At 40.0% G+C, this 17,628-nt stretch overlaps 1 protein-coding gene across 2 annotated transcripts in view; it reads left to right on the top strand.

Annotated features, from left to right (window-relative positions):
* Nucleotides 1-16,069, top strand: part of rnaseh2b (ribonuclease H2, subunit B) — a 54,430-nt gene extending 38,361 nt beyond the window's left edge. The window contains exons 10-11 of one of the 2 annotated variants that reach the window (XM_073045905.1): nucleotides 370-447; nucleotides 7,820-8,126. In XM_073045905.1, the coding sequence (XP_072902006.1) occupies nucleotides 370-447; nucleotides 7,820-7,933 (192 nt within the window). In that variant the 3' untranslated portion in view covers nucleotides 7,934-8,126. Of the gene's footprint in view, nucleotides 1-369; nucleotides 448-7,819; nucleotides 8,127-11,159 lie in introns of those variants that run through there. The other variant, XM_073045906.1, reaches the window with a different exon arrangement.
* The last annotated feature ends 1,559 nt before the right edge of the window (nucleotides 16,070-17,628 follow it).

The following is a 17,628-nucleotide window of genomic DNA, read 5'->3' as shown; positions in this document are numbered from 1 at the left end:
TCTTTCAGATTCAGGTTTCCTCAGTACTTTGTTTTCTGATATAAATGTTGCTTTAATTATTGGGAAGGACAGGATGAAATACTAATTTTAAACTGATTATTAAGGAATGAGCGATTTCTTCAAGTGTAAAATACATATGAGAGGTGTTTGGTGGGCAAAAGTTAATTTCACAGTATGAAAAGATGGTGCTTTATGATGATCTATTACTGGCCCCGTGTGTTTTTTAACAATGCTCAGTGAAGACTTTGTGTGAAGGTGTGCGTGACATTGCATGTTTAAGTTGCCTTAAATCATCAGTTAAAATTCCTGCAATAAAGCGTACAATCTGTCAACACCGTACATCTTTATTCAACAAAACTACCATTACAGAAAAGGAAATTGTCTGATAAACCAGTGGAGGCTGAAGAGGATTACACCAAGTTTAACTCTGATTCTAAAGAGAAAAAGGTAAGCCTTTTTACTTAACTGTGCATCTGATGCTATTGTCCAGAATCCATGTAAGGCTAGGATCTATAGAGGTTCCAAATTCTTTTCATTTAGAAAGTATTGCATGCTCTTGGTCAGACTGCACTTGGTGTACTGTGAGCAGTTTTGGGTCACTTATCTAAAAAGATGTGCTGGCATTGGAAAGAGTCCAGAGGAGGTACACGAGAATGATTCCGGGAGTGAAAGAGTTAACATGAGGGGTGATTGGCTCTGGGCCTGTACTCGCTAGAGTTTAGAAGAATGGGGAGGGTGGTGAAACCTATCAAATATTGAAAGGCCGAGACAGATTGGATGTAGAGAGGATGTTTCCTATAGTGGGGGAGTCTAGGACCAGAGGGCACAGCCTCAGAATAGATGGGCGTCTACTTAGAACACAGGTGAGAGTGAGTGAGACCTCCATCGGTCAGGGTTGACCATGGATGTTGCATCCTAGCTGTCCAGATATGAAATCCTGGGCAGTATGATGTAGAGAACAAGCTGTTTCCCATGAAGTAAGCTCCTCTTCTCCATGCATCTGATGAACCCAAAGGAACGGCAGAGACTGACACAGTTTGGTACCAGCAGCATCACAGGAGTTGCCAGTCAGTATATAGGACTGCCTTGGGGATTCCAGCTCTGGATTTTTCCCTCAGGGTTTACTCCCGAAGCCTTTCTCGTGAGTGGATAGAGCCACAAGGCAGCGGAGGTTTGAGATCAGAGTTTTCCTTCTCCTAAATGAGCTGCCAACCATGGCTGATGAGCCCCATCTTCCTGAAGTGATTGGTTTTAAGGTGCAAGTAACCTGCTTTTGCCCCTTCTGTCAGTAGAAATGGTTCTACCAGGCTTGGTAGCTAAGCCACACATGAAGGCCAGGCTCTGGATTTGGTTGTCAGAGGCTATTTGAGGCTCACGCCTTTGGGAGCATTTAATAGGTAGTGGGAGCTTGTCTCCATTACCACCCCCGGCTATAACAACTTAAGGAACCACATTTAGAACCGATGAGAATGAATATCTTTTGCCAGAGAGTGGTGAATCTCTAAACTTCATTGCCACAGGTGGCTGTGAAGTCCAAGTCATTGAATATATTTATAGCAGATGTTGATAGGTTCTTGGTTAGTCAGGGCATCAAAGGTTATGGGGAGAAGGCGGGAGAATGGGTTTGAGAGGGATAATAAATCAGTCATGATAGAATGGTGGAGCCTGGTTCTGCCCCAGTGTCTTGTGGTCTAGGTCCTCAGATTTGTAATTAATCCAATTTATTTTTGAAAGCTACTGTTTAACCTATTTCATGCAGTGAATTCCAAAAACCTGTTTAATGTTACTACACCAACTTTCTCTCCATACTGCAATAATCCCATTTATTCAAAGGGCTTCAGTCAAAATGAACACCCTATTACGTGGCACTTTATCAAATGCCTTTTGGAAGTCTATATATGATAGATCGAGGGGGTGGTGGTGGTATAGATGGAGGTGGGCGTAAACTGCTTTTTCTAGAGAGTAGTAGTGGATCTGTGGAATTCTTTGCCCAGGGAAGCTGTAGAGGTTGCCTCATTAAATATATTTAAGGCACAGATTTTTGCATAGCAGGAGAATTAAGAGTTATGGGGAAAAGGTAGGTAGGTGGAACTGAATCCACGGCCAGATCAGCTGTGAACTTATTGAATGGTGGAGCAGACTCAATGGGACAGATGGCCTACTCTGTATCCTGTTTTGTATGTTTCTTATGTATTACATCAGCTGCTTTTTTTAAAAAAAAACTTTTTCTGTTATTTAGGTGGGCTCATTTTGCCTCAACAAATCTATTCTGGCTTTCTTCTCACAACCCTTTCTGGTTCTGGAGTTTGACTATTCACTTTTTGGGAACACCTTCAGTTTTTCAACCATGAATCTGTAGACATTTAGAAGATTTCAGCAATTTCCGGCTGTAATTTTCTCCATTGTTTCCTGCAGTGGTCTAGTTTGCATCCCTTCTGGACTGTTTTGACTTTTCTACTTTTAATGCAGTTGGCCTTTCTAATGTTGACTTATTCAGTTTTAGCCATCCAAACTCTCTACTGCTTTTGCTGAGACTCCAGCAGGACCTTTTAAAGACTTTTTGATTTTGTATCATACCTCAGTCACATCTGTCTGCCTTTTGAATAGATTTCCTTATTGATATTTAATCACTCTCATGTCACATATGAATCATTCCCTGTTCACATGCCTTTAGAGTATTTCGGATTGCTTTTTGATGTTATTCATCGGTAATGTCTCATGCTCTCTTTTTCTCTTCTAATTCCGTTTTCTCTTTCCTTTGAACTTTTTGTAATCAGCTTGTTTCTCATTTGCATTAGTAAACTAACATCTTTCTTGTACTCATAAGCTCTGTTTTTCTCTCTTTCTGGTCATCCACGAAATTCTGACTTTAATCCCCTCCCCTTCTCCTTCATGGGAAAATACAGACTGCAGCTGAAACATCTGCGACCTTCCATCATCCTTTTTATAGTTTTGCTTGCCAAATTGTCACTCCAGTTTCCACAGGCTAGACCTGGGTGTCCTCGTAAATTAAACACTGTTAAAGAGATGGTACATTAAGTAATTGGAAAGGCAAGTGGAATGTTGACTTTATTGCAAAAGAGATGAGTATAAAGTAAGTTTTTTTTCTAAGAAGTGTTTTCTATGTGAGAATGTGTATTTTTGGGATTCTGCATCTTGGAGAGTATTTTATATGCCAAGTAACTTTTTTGTGTATAAGGATTTGATCATTATAGGAAACTGTATGAAAAGTGGAAATGAGACCAAGATCAATGGCAGAATAGGTTTCAGAGGTTATATTCTGCAGCTTTTTCTTGTATTATTACTTTTCTGAAGTGGCAGGACAATTGTATATATAAGAAAAAAAAGCTATTTTTAAAACACATTGGATTCATGGCTTTATAAATATTTGTACTGAGTACAAAATAAAAGTTATGGTAAACCTTAACTGAAGTGGGCTATTGTGTACTATTCTGGGCACCACAGTTTAGTAAGAGGGGATAAAGAAGAGATTTATAAAAACAGTTCTAAGTGATTCAGAGATACCAAGGCCATTTTAAAACATAGATAGGAGAGCACAGTACAGGCTCTTTGGCCCACAATATTGTGCCGACCCTTTAATCTACTTTAATATCAATCTAAACCCTTCCCTCTCACGTAGCCCTCTATTTACTTGGGGAAATAAACTGATCTTAAAAAGTAAGAATAAACTTCTTCCAGTGGTCTTCAACCAGAAAGCAGGATGAGTTGGAAGCAAAAGGGAAGCAAAATTGTTCACTCCAGAGTTGTTATATTTTGGAATCCACTGCCTGGAAAGGTGATGGAAGCAGCTGTCACTGGTGAGTTGGATAAACTGCAGGTAGTGGAGATGAGTTGGGAGTGGTTCTATTTGGCAGACTTATCAAAGAACTGCCATTGATATTAACAGTAATTTATTTATTCTTATGTGCTGTATTGTTCTTTAATTCTGTGTTTTGTCCTTAATTTGGGCCAATCGCAATGTATTAAAAATTCCAGTCACCAAACTGATCTTCCACAATGCATTTGAACTGTCTAACATTAGACAGGTTGAAAGTGAACCATGGCCTTTTGTTTTCAAAGGGGGTAAATCTTCAACTGGCAAAACTATAGTGTCACCCTATTGGTAAAGAGGTATTTGAAACTGTAAATTGGGTATAAAATGATCACATGACCAAAGAGCGGGTGTTTGGTAGGATAAAGATCTTTCTGAATAACCTTGGATTTTTTTTCTAAATAGGTCACAGATGTGATAAATGGGGGTGAAGTAGTATAGATTGCAGTTGATTCTTGTCGCTGCATTTGAACAAGTAAATGTATACTTGGAATGGTACACAACTGCACCAAAATTAATTCAGGACTTGGAGTTAATGATGATAGATTTAGAAACATAGAAAACCTACAGCACAATACAGGCCCTTCGGCCCACAATGCTGTGCCGAACATGTCCTTACTTCAGAGATTACCTAGGGTTAATCAGCAAGGGGGATTCATTAGAAAGGGCCAATGACAATAGCACAGATGCAAGTGGAGTGGTTCTTTTAAGTCTGCCAGTGTTTAGAGTGGCTTTGGTCATCAAGCGTAGGCAAAATCAAGCTGGGGTGAGATAAAACATCTTGTAAGCTACACTCTTTCTGTTCTTATTTGTTCATTCGTTGTCTGTTAGGGCATAGTAATTTAGTGAGAATGGCTCCAGGGGCAGTGTTTTGTGCAGTGCATGGGATGTGGGAAGTCTGAGAGAACCTCCATTCTCCCAGATAAAGTTGCAGCTCCCAAGAGAACGTATTAAGGAACTGAAACTGCAGCTCAATGACCTTCGACTTGTATGGGAGAATGAGGAGGTCATAGACAGGAGCTACAGGGAGGTAGTCACCCTAGGTTGCAGGACACAGGTAACTAGGTGATTGTTAGAAGGAGAGGTGATAGAGAAGGGATGTGCTCAGACTGATGGTTTGAGATGTGTCCCTTAATGCAAGAAGCATTACGAACAAAGCGGATGAGCTTAGAGCGTGGATCAGTACTTGGAGCTATGATGTTGTGGCCATTACAGAGACTTGGATGGCTCAAGGGCACAAATGGTTACTTAGAGTGCCAGGCTTCAGATGCTTCGGAAAGGACAGGGAGGGAGGCAAAAGAGGTGGGGCGTGACACTACTGATCAGAGATAGTGTCATGGCTGCAGAAAACGAGGAAGTCATGGAGGGATTATCTACTGAGTCTCTGTAGGTAGAAGTTAGGAACAGGAAGGGGTCAAAAACTCTTCTGGGGGTTTTTTTTATAGACCACCCAATAGTAACGGGGACATCGAGGAGCAGATAGGGAGACAAATTCTAGAAAAGTGTAATAATAACAGGGTCGTGGTGGTGGGAGATTTTAATTTCCCAATATTGATTGGCATCTTCCTAGAGCAAGGGGTTTAGATGGGGCAGAGTTTGTTAGATGTGTTCAAGAAGGTTTCCTGACCAGAATATGTAGATAAGCTACAAGAGGAGAGGCTGTACTTGATTTGATATTAGGAAATAAACCTGGTCAGGTGTCAGGTCTCTCAGTGGGAGAGCATTTTAGAGATATTGATTACAACTCTATCTCCTTTGCCATAGCATTGGAGAGGGATAGGAACAGACAAGTTAGGAAAGCCTTTAATTGGAGTAAGGGGGAAATATGAAGCTAACATGCCAGATAAATTGGGAACAGATGTTCTCAGGGAAATGTATGGAGGAAATGTGGCAAATGTTCAGGGGATATTTGCGTGGAGTTCTGCATAGGTACGTTCCAATGAGACAAGGAAAGGATGGTGGGCTATAGGAACCGTGGTGTACAAATGCTGTTGAAAATCTAGTCAAGAAGAAAGCAAAAGCTTAAGAAAGATTCAAAAAATTAGGTAATGATAGAGATCTAGAAAACTATAAGGCTAGCAGGAAAGAAGCTTAAGAAGGAAATTAGAGAGCCAGAAGGGGCCATGAGAAGGCCTTGGCGAGCAGGATTAAGGAAAACCCCAAGGCATTCTCCAAATATGTGAAGAACAAGAGGATAAGATGTGAGAGAATAGGACCAATCAAGTGTGACAATGGAAAAGTATGTATGGAACCAGAGGAGATAGCAGAGATACTTGATGAATACTGCTTTTGTATTCACTATGGAAAAGGACATGCAAGGCTTATTGAGAAAGTAAGGAGGCATAGGATCCAAGGGGATATTGCTTTGTGGATCCACAACTGGCTTGCCCACAGAAGGCACAGTAGATGGGTCATATTCTGCATGGAGGTAGGTAACCAGCGGTGTTTCTCAGGGATCTGTTCTGGGACCCCTACTGTTCATGATTTTTATAAATGACCCAGATGAGGAAGTGGAGGGATGGGTTAGTAAATTTGCAGATGTCACAAAGGTTGGGGGTGTTGCGGATAGTGTGCAGGGCTGTCAGAGGTTTCAGTGTGACATTGATAGGATGCAAAACTGGGCTGAGAAGTGGCAGATGGAATTCAACCCAGATAAGTGTGAGGTGGTTCATTTTGGTAGGTCAAATATGATGGCAGAATATAGTATTAATGGTAAGACTCTTGGCAGTGTGGAGGATCAGAGGGATCTTGGGGTCCGAGTCCATAGGACGCTCAAAGCAGCTGCGCATGTTGACTCTGTGGTTAAGAAGGCATACAGTGTATTGGCATTAATCAATCGTGGGATTGAATTTAAGAGCTGAGAGGTAATATTGCAGCTATATAGGACCCGGGTCAGACACCACTTGGAGTACTGTGCTGAGTTCTAGTCACCTCACTACAGGAAGGATGTGAAAACCATAGAAGGGGTGCAGAGGAGATTTACAAGGATGTTGCTTGGATTGGGGGAGCATGCCTTATGAGAATAGGTTGAGTGAACTTGGCCTTTTCTCCTTGGAGTGACAGAGGATGAGAAGTGACCTGATAGAGGTGTACAAGATAATGAGAGGCATTGATCGTGTGGATAGTCAGAGGCTTTTTCCCAGGGCTGAAATGGCTAGCACAAGAGGGCACAGTTTTAAGATGCTTGGAAGTAGGTACAGAGGAGTTGTCAGAGGTAAGTTTTTTACGCAGAGATTGGTGTGGTGAGAACGTGGAATGGGCTGCCATCAACAGTGGTGGAACTGGAAACGATAGAGCCTTTTAAGAGTCTCTTGGATAGGTACATGGAGCTTAGAAAAATAGAGGGCTATGGGTAACCCTAGGTAATTTCTAAGGTCAGGACATGTTCAGCACAGCTTTGTGGGCCAAAGGGCCTCTATTGTGCTGTAAGTTTTCTATGTTTCTATGTAAAGAAGGAATGTTTTGGATAAGCAACTGATTCCTTGGAATAAATGGGAAAAATAATTTCAATTTTGTTTTAAATCCAAAAAGGGACTTGTTTATTAAGGTAGATAGTTAAAAGATTTATTAATCGGATTTTTTAAAAAACACACTTAAATGATTGGAAGAAGCCAAGTAATGGGTTGTTTTCCCCATTGCTTATAAACATAGTAGCATAGTGAATACCAGGATTAGCTAGAAGTGTTTTCCATTTGCAACCAAGGTTGGTAAAATGTACTGTAGTTACTGAAAAGTGTTGTGTAATTTCTTGAAAATAAAATGTAAATAATGTTAAATAGTAAACCAGGAGAACAGTCAGTTGTGTCGTGTAAATTCTTAACTGGTATTTCCAAGAATTATATTATTTAAAGCCTTTTAATTGATGCAGTATATTAGTTCATACTATGAAGTAACTCATTTATGTCAATTAAACAGAAAACTTATTATGAAAGCTTTAACCAGTTAAATTTCTTGAAAAAATGTTGACTGCTGCTTTCTCCCTTTTAGCCCACCAAGATGACAGCTGCTCAGAAATCCTTGTCCAAGGTTGACAAAAGTGGAATGAAAAATATATCTGCTTTTTTTACATCAAAGAACAAAGGAACAAACAAGATACCATAATTTTTGATGGATTATTTTTTATTTTTAAAAATGCTGAGTTAAATATTTTGCTGTTGCATTAGTGCTGCAGATTAAAATAAATGAGTTTATCTGCTTTTGTTATATCTCATTATATTCCTTAACAGGAGGGTTGTAATTCAAGAATCATATTGTTTGTATTTGAATATCATTAAACAAATTTGTTTCTTTGTAAGTTGTTTGAAAGCATTTCTGTACAATTAGGCTTTGCCTCTACTTCTAACATTTTGTGGTCAGCCAACGTTGCCATAGATTGTCAGTTTGCTTATCCATTTTCAACTTTTGAGTCAGTAGTTCCTGAAGCAGACATTGATTTCACTATTATTTTCAAGAAAATTCCAAGTGTCACTAACAGTTTCTTCCAGATTCCTGTCCACTGGATGCACTCAAAAATAATGTTTACGTGGAAAACTCTTACTCTTCAATTAATGTTGACCTCATCAATTTCCTCCTATGTTAGTTAAATGTTTATTATATCAGGAATTTTGTTATAGTCTATGTAAGAATAACATTTTCCATGTGGAAACTTCCTTTTTAAAAGAAATCATAAACCTGTTTGTAAATTTGGCTTCAAAATTATACAAGAATAGAAAATGCTGGAAATACTTAGAAGGTTAGACAGCATTGTAGAAAGAGAAATGGAATTAATGTTTCAGATTGATAACTGTTCTTCACAAAAGCATGGTACACTGTTACCTTGGTTACAAAGTGTAGGCATTGATCCTATACTGTCCTTGCAATTCTGCTCAAAGGTTCTACAGAGAACAAGTACTGCTAAGATAAACATGGAGTTATCAGGGTGGGTTGGTTGTGAGAAAGAGCTTCTGAGAATTTGTCATTTCTACAAAAAACAAAACATTAGCAATATTACAAGGCTCAGGAATTTCCTTTTAACCAAATCCATTTTGTGTTACCTTTTCTGAGTTGTTCTGGTTGAAGGAGCATAAGTTTCTGGGAAGTATTCAAGCAATTATGTACATTTTAAATGAGCAGAACTAACCAAGGTTCCAAGTGCCCATTAAATAACTGGTAGATGGGATTTGATGGGTACAAATCAGTTTTCATAATCTCCTGATTATGAGTGCACCTTACAGTCAGTGTACTTGGTGTGGTAAGATGTACAAGAGCCAGTTTCCATTGGTGGTTAGCTATGCTGGTTGAGTTAAAGTGAGTTAAAATTGTTGCCCTGCACACTGGAGAAAACTCTGCCCTTCAAATAATGCTGCAGTGGTAGGCAAATGCCTCTAACAGTGAAACACCAATGCATCAGGTAAATTTCAAGCTTGTCCTTCAATTGGGACCTGAATCCACTGTCCTACTGATTTAATACAAACAGTTATTGAAATATGGTGTTGCCAGGCCCTGCACTAGCTCAGTGTACAAAATGGGGTAGCACCAGTGTACAAGACAATGATGGCACTACTACAACAATGCATTGAATTAAGAAAAAATGATTTTTCTCCCTGGAAACACAATCAAGCAGGTGTGAAATTTGCCACATTGATTGGTAGTGAAAAGAATAGAACAAATATACTCGAATGATACTTCTTGATAGGCCAAGGCAACTGTGTAAGGTAGTATCAGCTCAGGGTGGTAAAGTGCAAGCTGAAGGGATGCCTGGAAGCCTTTATGTGATTGAGTCTAATTCAGTGAAGATGGTCACTCATTACTTTAATAAGCAGACTAGATTAGGTCATCTGGAAGTCTACTTTGCAAGTACTGCAGGCTGGCAAGAAAATTGAGTCAGCATTACTTTATCATAACTGCCAAATCTGTTACCACGTGAACTGCACCAATTCATGAAGGCATTTGTTCAGAATGCAAACAGTCCTTCGTAATCCCTCTGCTTAAAGAAAATGCAGTCTATGTAGATCACTGCCATTTAGTATGTGTTTGGTCTAAGAAGTCACTTTAATTGACTTTGGGATAAGAAGTTAGCAGAAAATTTTATCTCTGAGCAAGTTCCTAAGCTGCTGTGGTTTGAAGTTGCGAGCACTCAAATAACCAGGGGGAACCAGCAGATGTAACGTATTGATATTTTCAGAAAGCTTTAAATAGTGTCCCACACAGGAGATTGGTCAGCAAGTTCAAGCATGTGGAATTGGGGTAATGTACTGTTGTGGTCTACGAATTAATTGACGGTCAGAAAGCAACAAGTGTGAATAAATTAATAATCTATGTCAATGATTTGGCTGAGGGGCCCAAGTTTATATTTCAGAGTATGCTGATGATATAACAATAGATGGGATTATGAATAGGGAAGAGGATATATGAAGCATCACGAGGATGCAGACGAGTTGAGTGAGTGGACAAGTCCATACCACAGGAAAATAATTTGAAAAATGTATGGTCATCACTTGCATAAAACAGAAAAGACTAGGCCAATATTCTCTAGAGAAGATTGAGATCTCATTGAAACTTGACAGATTAGGGTTCAACAGGCTGGTTGCAAGAATATTTCCCTTGGCTGAGAAGTCTAGAACCCAAACGTAACATATTAATCTACCCACAGCATTCCCAGGGTTCTTGTTCTTGACCTAATTTTAGTCATGCTTTTGTGAACTAGATACTTGGCTTGAACCAACTAACATGACCCCAGTTGGATGGATAATAGCAAGTAAAAGTGGATAAAAAAAGAATCTTGGGCATAACCCAAGTAAACAGGACAAATACCAACAAGTGAATAAACTCAGGATAAGAATATAGACATGAGAGACAATTGTTCTGCTCCCCACGGATTTGAACCCTAAACCAAATGCTACTACAAACCCAAAGGGAAACATTTTTCCTAGCATTGCTGGAAACTCTAAACACTAATGCAAATTTAAGGATACCTGGAAACCAATTTACTTCATGTATTAAATATTGGCATAAGTATTAATATTCAGTTATACATTTAGCTGCCTGAGATTTAAGATTGCTAAACCTCTGCAATTCACTGTACTCTTCCAAGATCATCCTTAAAAATAACCACCTTCGCCAGCTTTATTTGTGTCTCACGATGGCAACTATTGTCAATCTTGTTTTGATTTCACTCCCATGAATCACCGTGCAACATTTTACAGTGTTAGACACAATGTGGATTCTTCTCATACTTTTAAGATTGTGATTAAAAATTCATGGAAAATGCATTTCTTTGGCTCGTTTAAAAAAATATTAAGTGATCATTTGGTAACCTCTGTCCAATTTGTTACCTATCGCCCTCCAGGTGGCAGCCCAGCAACGCACTCGCAAGAAAACAAGTGTGCAAAGATGACCTGAAGTGTTGATTTTAATCCAATTCAGTGAGTGATGTTGTGGAATTTGGTCTAACAGATTTAAACTGCTGTCAGATTTATTTCTGCATTTCCCTTTCATTGATATCCTTCACCATTATGAGCTGTGGCTGTGGGGTGCTGGGTTCTAGATGCAATACTCTTTAAGCTACTTCATTTTTTGATCTTTCAAATGAGACCTTGGGTGCAGTTGGCAGCATGGAAAATTACTACCTGTGGTAATACAGAACAAGTATTCTTTTTAAACACTTGACACACTCAGAGGGCTCTGTCATTTCCGAATTATCTAAGCATGTATGAGACTCCTAGTCCATATTTCCAAATGCAGAACACACCAATATCAATTCCCCAGTTTTCCTATCAAAAAGCCTGTATAATTAACAAAATAAATGAGGGTATGAACATTGATTATTATTTCAACATTTACTTCAAATATCGCCCACTTTTAGTAGACCTATCTGATTTATGCATTCCTTTTCCCCAGTTAACTTCATAAAGTCAACCTTGCCTACATCTGTTGACATGCCAAACTTGAGAGAATCGTGTCAAAATTAAAAGCAATCACAATGAAAAGCTGATGTCCCAAACTGCTCTAATGGCAGACTTGGGTATGTTTCGAGAGCTGGGAAAGCCAACTAGAAATGGTTCTAGAGGACTTAGCCAAAAGGGATTGGTCTTTTGTGTTCTTGAAGCAACTCCTGTGAAGACATGTGGCATTAACTCGAGGCCAGCTTCAGGCAAGGAAACCTGTTAATTGCAATGTGCTATACTCATTCAGGCGATGAACTTGCACTCCAGTTTCAATACCAGTTTGAAGAAGCACTAAGATTAGATACCCTGGGTGGGGATCTTTACTATCCAACTGCTTATCTGACTGAACCGTGAAGGCACAGTGGTACAGATTGAACTGCTGCCTCAGCTCTAGTAGGTTCAAGCCTGACCTCTGGTGCTGTCTTAAGGATTTTGCACATACTCTCTCTGACCACATGGCTTTCCACTAGGTGTTCCAGCTTCCTCTCACAACCCACACGTATGCTGTTTGGCTGGTTAGCTGATTGTTACAAATAGCCCCTAGTATGTAAGTGAGTAGTAGATATTGTGGGGCTAATTGATGGTAATATGGAAAAAGATAATTGGAGTATTTTACTCAGTTTTGGTTGCCTCATTATCGGAAGGAAGTTTTAGAGAGGGAGCGGAGAAGATTTACCAGGATACTGCCTGGATTAGAGAGCATATCTTATGAGGATAGGTTGAGTGTGCTAGGGCTTTTCTCTTTGGTTAAGTGCAGTGACTTGATAGAGGTGTATAGTATGATAGAAGCCATTGATAGATTGGACAGCCAAAGACCTTTTCCCAGGGCAGAAATGGCTAAAATAAGAGGGCATAATTTTAAGGTGTTTGGAGGAAGGTGTGGGGAGGAGGTCAGAGGTTGGTTTTTTACAAAGGTAATGGTGAGTGCATGGAACACGCTGCCAGTGGTGTTGGCAGAGGCAGATGCATTAAGGACATTTAAGAGACTTAGATAGGCACATTGATAAGACAGAAATGGAGGACAGTAGGAGGGAAGGGTTAGATTGATCTTGGAGTAACTTAAAAGTTCAGCACAACATCATGGGCTGAATGGCCTGTACTGTGCTGTACTGTCCTATGTAATAAAATGGATTAGGGCAGGGTTCAGTGTTTGAAAACAGGTGCTTGATGGTCAGAGCAGATGGTAGGCTTATGGACCTGTTTCCGTTCGGTACCTCCTTATGACTCAGTGACACTGTTGCCATTATCAGCATTTGACAGTTACTGAAAACAAATTGATTCTCTCCTCACCAGCCTATCTATTGTAGATGCATCTGCCCATTAATAATACTGGTAGAAGTGATTATGGCACTGTCCTGAGGAAATGAAAGTCAGCTTCACACTGAAGACAATTCTCATCATGCTATTCAGTAATTCCAGAGTGTTAAATGGAATAGATTTTAAAAAACTCGCAGCTCAAAACCAGACGTCCAGGCTATATATACCAAGCAGGAGCATTAGAATCAGAACAGTATTCCACAACAACCTGCATGCCGCTTTATATCCTGTTTTAACTTTACTCTGCCATAACCAAGTCGGGATCAACCTTGATTCAACTGGGTGTGTAAAAGCAGATGATGGGAGCACTACTCAGTAAGCTTGAAATTGAAGCCCCCACCTGGTGATGGGTTATAAGTGCAGCACTAACACAGCATGCCACAGACAGAACTAAATAATATAATTTGTGGACCAGATAATAGTTCTGCATTCTGTAATGAAATGATGGTGGACATTTATACAAACTATGAACAGACATAGCTCCTGTGCTCAAAACGATGGAGTCCAGCATGTAAGTGCAAAAGACAATGCTGAACTGTTTGCAACCAACCTCAATCAGAAGTGTTGATCCATTCGGATTCTTCGTGAGATTCCTACCATCATGTTTCACTCCGTGTAATATCAAGAAACTAAAATTAGCAATGACTATAGAATAGATCAACACCCCAGCTGCAGTGGTGAAGACTTGTGCTCAATAGCTAGCCATGCCATCAACTTTTGCAGTGTTTTTGTTTCGTATGGCAGTTGTTCACACTTCTGATTGAAGTGTGACCCAGGTGGAGCAGGCATGAGCCTGCCCATTCGGAGGCCAGGGTTAGATTGATCTTCGTCTGGCATCTTGTCCACAGCCATTCCAACATGGGTGGCCCTGAGTTGGCAATGCCTGATGGAGTCCTTGAAGCACTCAAACCTCCACAGGACATCAAGGTGTTGATCAATTTCGTGGAGGAGCTTTTCCAGTACAACCGCAACAGTGCCATCTATCCAACAATGCGGAAAGTTACTGAGGAATGGCCTCTTCACAATAAGGTCTAATCTGTTCTGATCATATACTGCAATATTTGCCTATGCAAAATCATCTGCAAAGTGATGGAAGGAGCCTTCAACAGCACTATTAAATGCTTCTTACTTGATCAGGCTGGTGAAGAAAGCTAATGGCATGTTGGCCTTCATAACAAGGGGAGTTGAGTATAAGAGCAAAGAGGTCCTTTTGCAGTTGTACAGGGCCCTGGTGAGACCACACCTGGAGTATTGTGTTCAGTTTTGGTCTCCAAATTTGAAGAAGGTCATTCTTGCTATTGAGGGAGTGCAGCATAGGTTCACGAGGTTAATTCCCGGGATGGCGGGACTGTCATATGTTGAAAGAGTGGAGCGACTGGGCTTGTATACACTGGAATTTAGAAGGATGAGAGGGAATCTGATTGAAACATATAAGTTCATTAAGGGATTGGACACACTAGAGGCAGGAAACGCTCCCGATGTTGGGCGAGTCCAGAACCAGAGGCCACAGTTTAAGAATAAGGGGTAGGCCATTTAGAACGGAGTTGAGGAAAAACTTTTTCACCCAGAGAGTTTTGGATCTGTGGAATGCTCTGCCTCAGAAGGCAGTGGAGGCCAATTCTCTGGATGCTTTCAAGAAAGAGTTAGATAGAGCTCTTAAAGATAGTGGAGTCAAGGGATATGGAGATTGTGGATGATCAGCCATGATCACAGTGATGGTGGTGCTGGCTCGAAGGCCCGAATGGCCTACTCCTGCACCTATTGTCTATTGTCTATCAATAACTTGCCCACAAATGCTTTGATTGGGATTTTACCAGGGTTACTCACCTCCAAAACTCACTACACATGGTGAAAGAGCTGAATTCTAGGCATGCAATATATGTAACTGACCTTGATGTCAAAGCGGATTTGGACAAGTGAGGCACTAAGAACCGCTAGTAAAATTCAAGTTAGTATAAAATGAGAGAGAATCTCTTGGCTGGATGGAGCCACACCTGGCACAAAAAAAAAGTTAGTTGTGATTTTTAGAGCTGTAGAATATCACTAGAGGAGTTCTTCATGGCAGTGTCTTAAGACCCAACCTCTTCAAATATTTAATCAATAGCAATCCCTCCATCATAAGGTCTGTGATAATTGCAGAGTGCCCAGTCCTTTGCCTTACGTAGTGCAGTAGTTGAAGTCCAAACACAGCAAGACCCAAACATCATTCACACTTGGGCTGATAAATGGCAAGTAACACTTGTGCCGCAGAAGTGGGAGACAATATAGTCTCAGACAAGATAGCACCCAATCATCTTGACATTCAATGGCAGTACCAATGTTAACTCCCTTGCGTCCTTCGCCACATCCAATGTCTCCTTCAATTCCACCCCCACCTCTGGCAATGATTTCCTCACAGTACACTCTGACGTGTACCAATGATGAACATTGGACTTGTTAACCTTGTTTAATGAGTCATTATCTTTGCCCTATGTTTGTAACAATTTCTCCCTAATATCCTAACACAACTATGACTAAAAATTCCCTTACACCCCCTCTGAAAACTGGTCATTTCCTTCAGTGCAGCTCATGTGATCATGGGCTTTATTACAAGATAACTAAGAATGGGAAAAAAAAGTTTGGTACATCTTTATTAAGCCAGCCAACCACTCCTCCTCTTTGCTACATCTCTTTGCTTTTCAATGTTTACAAGGTTTTCATCTTTACTGATGTAATTGAAGCAACTGTAATATGTAATATTATGCCTGAAACTTATTTGTCAAAACACTAAGTAGAATTTAGAAGAGCTTTTAATAAGTAACTGATGTGATGTTTGAAAGCATATACTGTATATTTGTGACAGTCTAAGTAAAGATGAATATGACTGGAAATGTTATTGGTTTTAGATGGACTGAATATCCTCTGTTTATTTTAATTCCCTGGATAATTTTTAGAGAACATATATTTTGTAAATCTTCTTGTATGCTTGCTTTAAATAAAAGCTGTTGAAGTTTAATTCTAAGGGGTGAAACGAGAAACACTTTCATGCACTGAGATGTTACAATATGGAATTTGTTGCCTGAAATAGATAGAGGCAAAAATAGAGAACTCAAGTCACTATGTCCAAAAATCTGTCCAAGCTTTTTATAGATGTCTGGCACATTGTTTAACTCGGCTTTCAGACTATACAACTCTGGAGGTTTACATTTGTTATGAAATGTATGTGTGCACACAATCTCTAAGGGTTTTCAGAGCATCCGCCGTCATTCACCATTGTTATATGTGATCACTGTCAGCAAGTGAAACCTCACCTCAGGCTCTGTTTAAGAGACTCTTGCACAAGTCAAATCATTTGTACACATCCTTTGTAACTGCTGATGCTTTGAAAATAAAATTAAAAAGCTCAGCTGACGAAAGGGCTTTAATCTGGATAGTTAACTCTATTTGCTTTTTCATAGATGCTTCCTGCCGAGTGTTCCTTGCATTTTCTGTTTTTATTTCGCCTTTAAAAGATTTTACCAATTAGTCTTTCTACACCCTATCCCCAAACACTCAGAATGCTTTTTGAGCATAAATTCAATTCCCTTCTGCTCCTATTTTTATCTTCTTAAGACATGTGATGTTGGACACAGTATTGGTATGGTGTTAGCAGAAGGAAGTAGTCCTGACTGCCATTTTGGAGTTTAACACTTCATCTAATAGTGTCACCTGAAAGGGCATTACTATGGTGCAAAGGTAAAAAGTTTGGAGAAAATCTGCTTTTGAACAACTGAGAGTAGAATTTGGAGATAGTCAACACTAAGGAAGATTGCAAAGCTAACTGGAGGATATTAATAATAGAGATGAGAAAATCTGCAGATGATGGAAATTCAAGCAACACGCACAAAATGTCGGAGGAACTCAGCAGGCCAGGCAACATCTGTGGAAAAGAGCAAAGATTTTGGGGCAAGACCCATGCTGCCTGGCCTGTTGAGTTCCTCCAGCATTTTGTGGATATTAATAACAGACATGAAATAGGACCATGAAGTGGGCCATCCAGCCCTGTGCGCCAACTCTAATCAGTACAATGATAGTGATCTATTCAGAGGCAACACGAGTGAATCTGCAAATGCTGGAAATAAATAAAAACACAAAATGCTGGCAGAACTCAGCAGGCCAGACAGCACCCATGGGAGGAGGTAGTGACGACGTTTCGGGCCGATCTATTCAGTGTCACTTTCCTGCACTAACTCTACCTCATCATTCCCTTAAAATCTAAACATTTCACTATTATGTTTTATTTCACTGTATGTTCCAATGACCACGTGACAAGTAAACTTGAATCCTGAATCACGAAGCTTGAATTTTAAAAAGCCTTTACCATGAATTTATTCAGCTACCCAAATGTCTGTAGCATGATTGATGGAGGCTACAGATCCCTTTGATCCATGGGCCTAAAAAGCTTGGCTGGGGACTGCACCATCCGAATAGAGCTGAAATCTGCTGATCTCCTGGCTGGCTGACTGTAATAGAGTATTCTGAGATTTGTGCCCTGTGGAGTAGTAGTGTGTAAGGGTGTGGTAGGCTGTACTGTTC

The sequence above is a fragment of the Hemitrygon akajei genome, chromosome 5 (assembly GCF_048418815.1).
Source record: "Hemitrygon akajei chromosome 5, sHemAka1.3, whole genome shotgun sequence".
NCBI classification, from domain to species: Eukaryota; Metazoa; Chordata; class Chondrichthyes; order Myliobatiformes; family Dasyatidae; genus Hemitrygon; species Hemitrygon akajei.
Note: the sequence above shows the minus strand (reverse complement) of the source record. Positions and strands in the feature narration are given on the sequence as shown.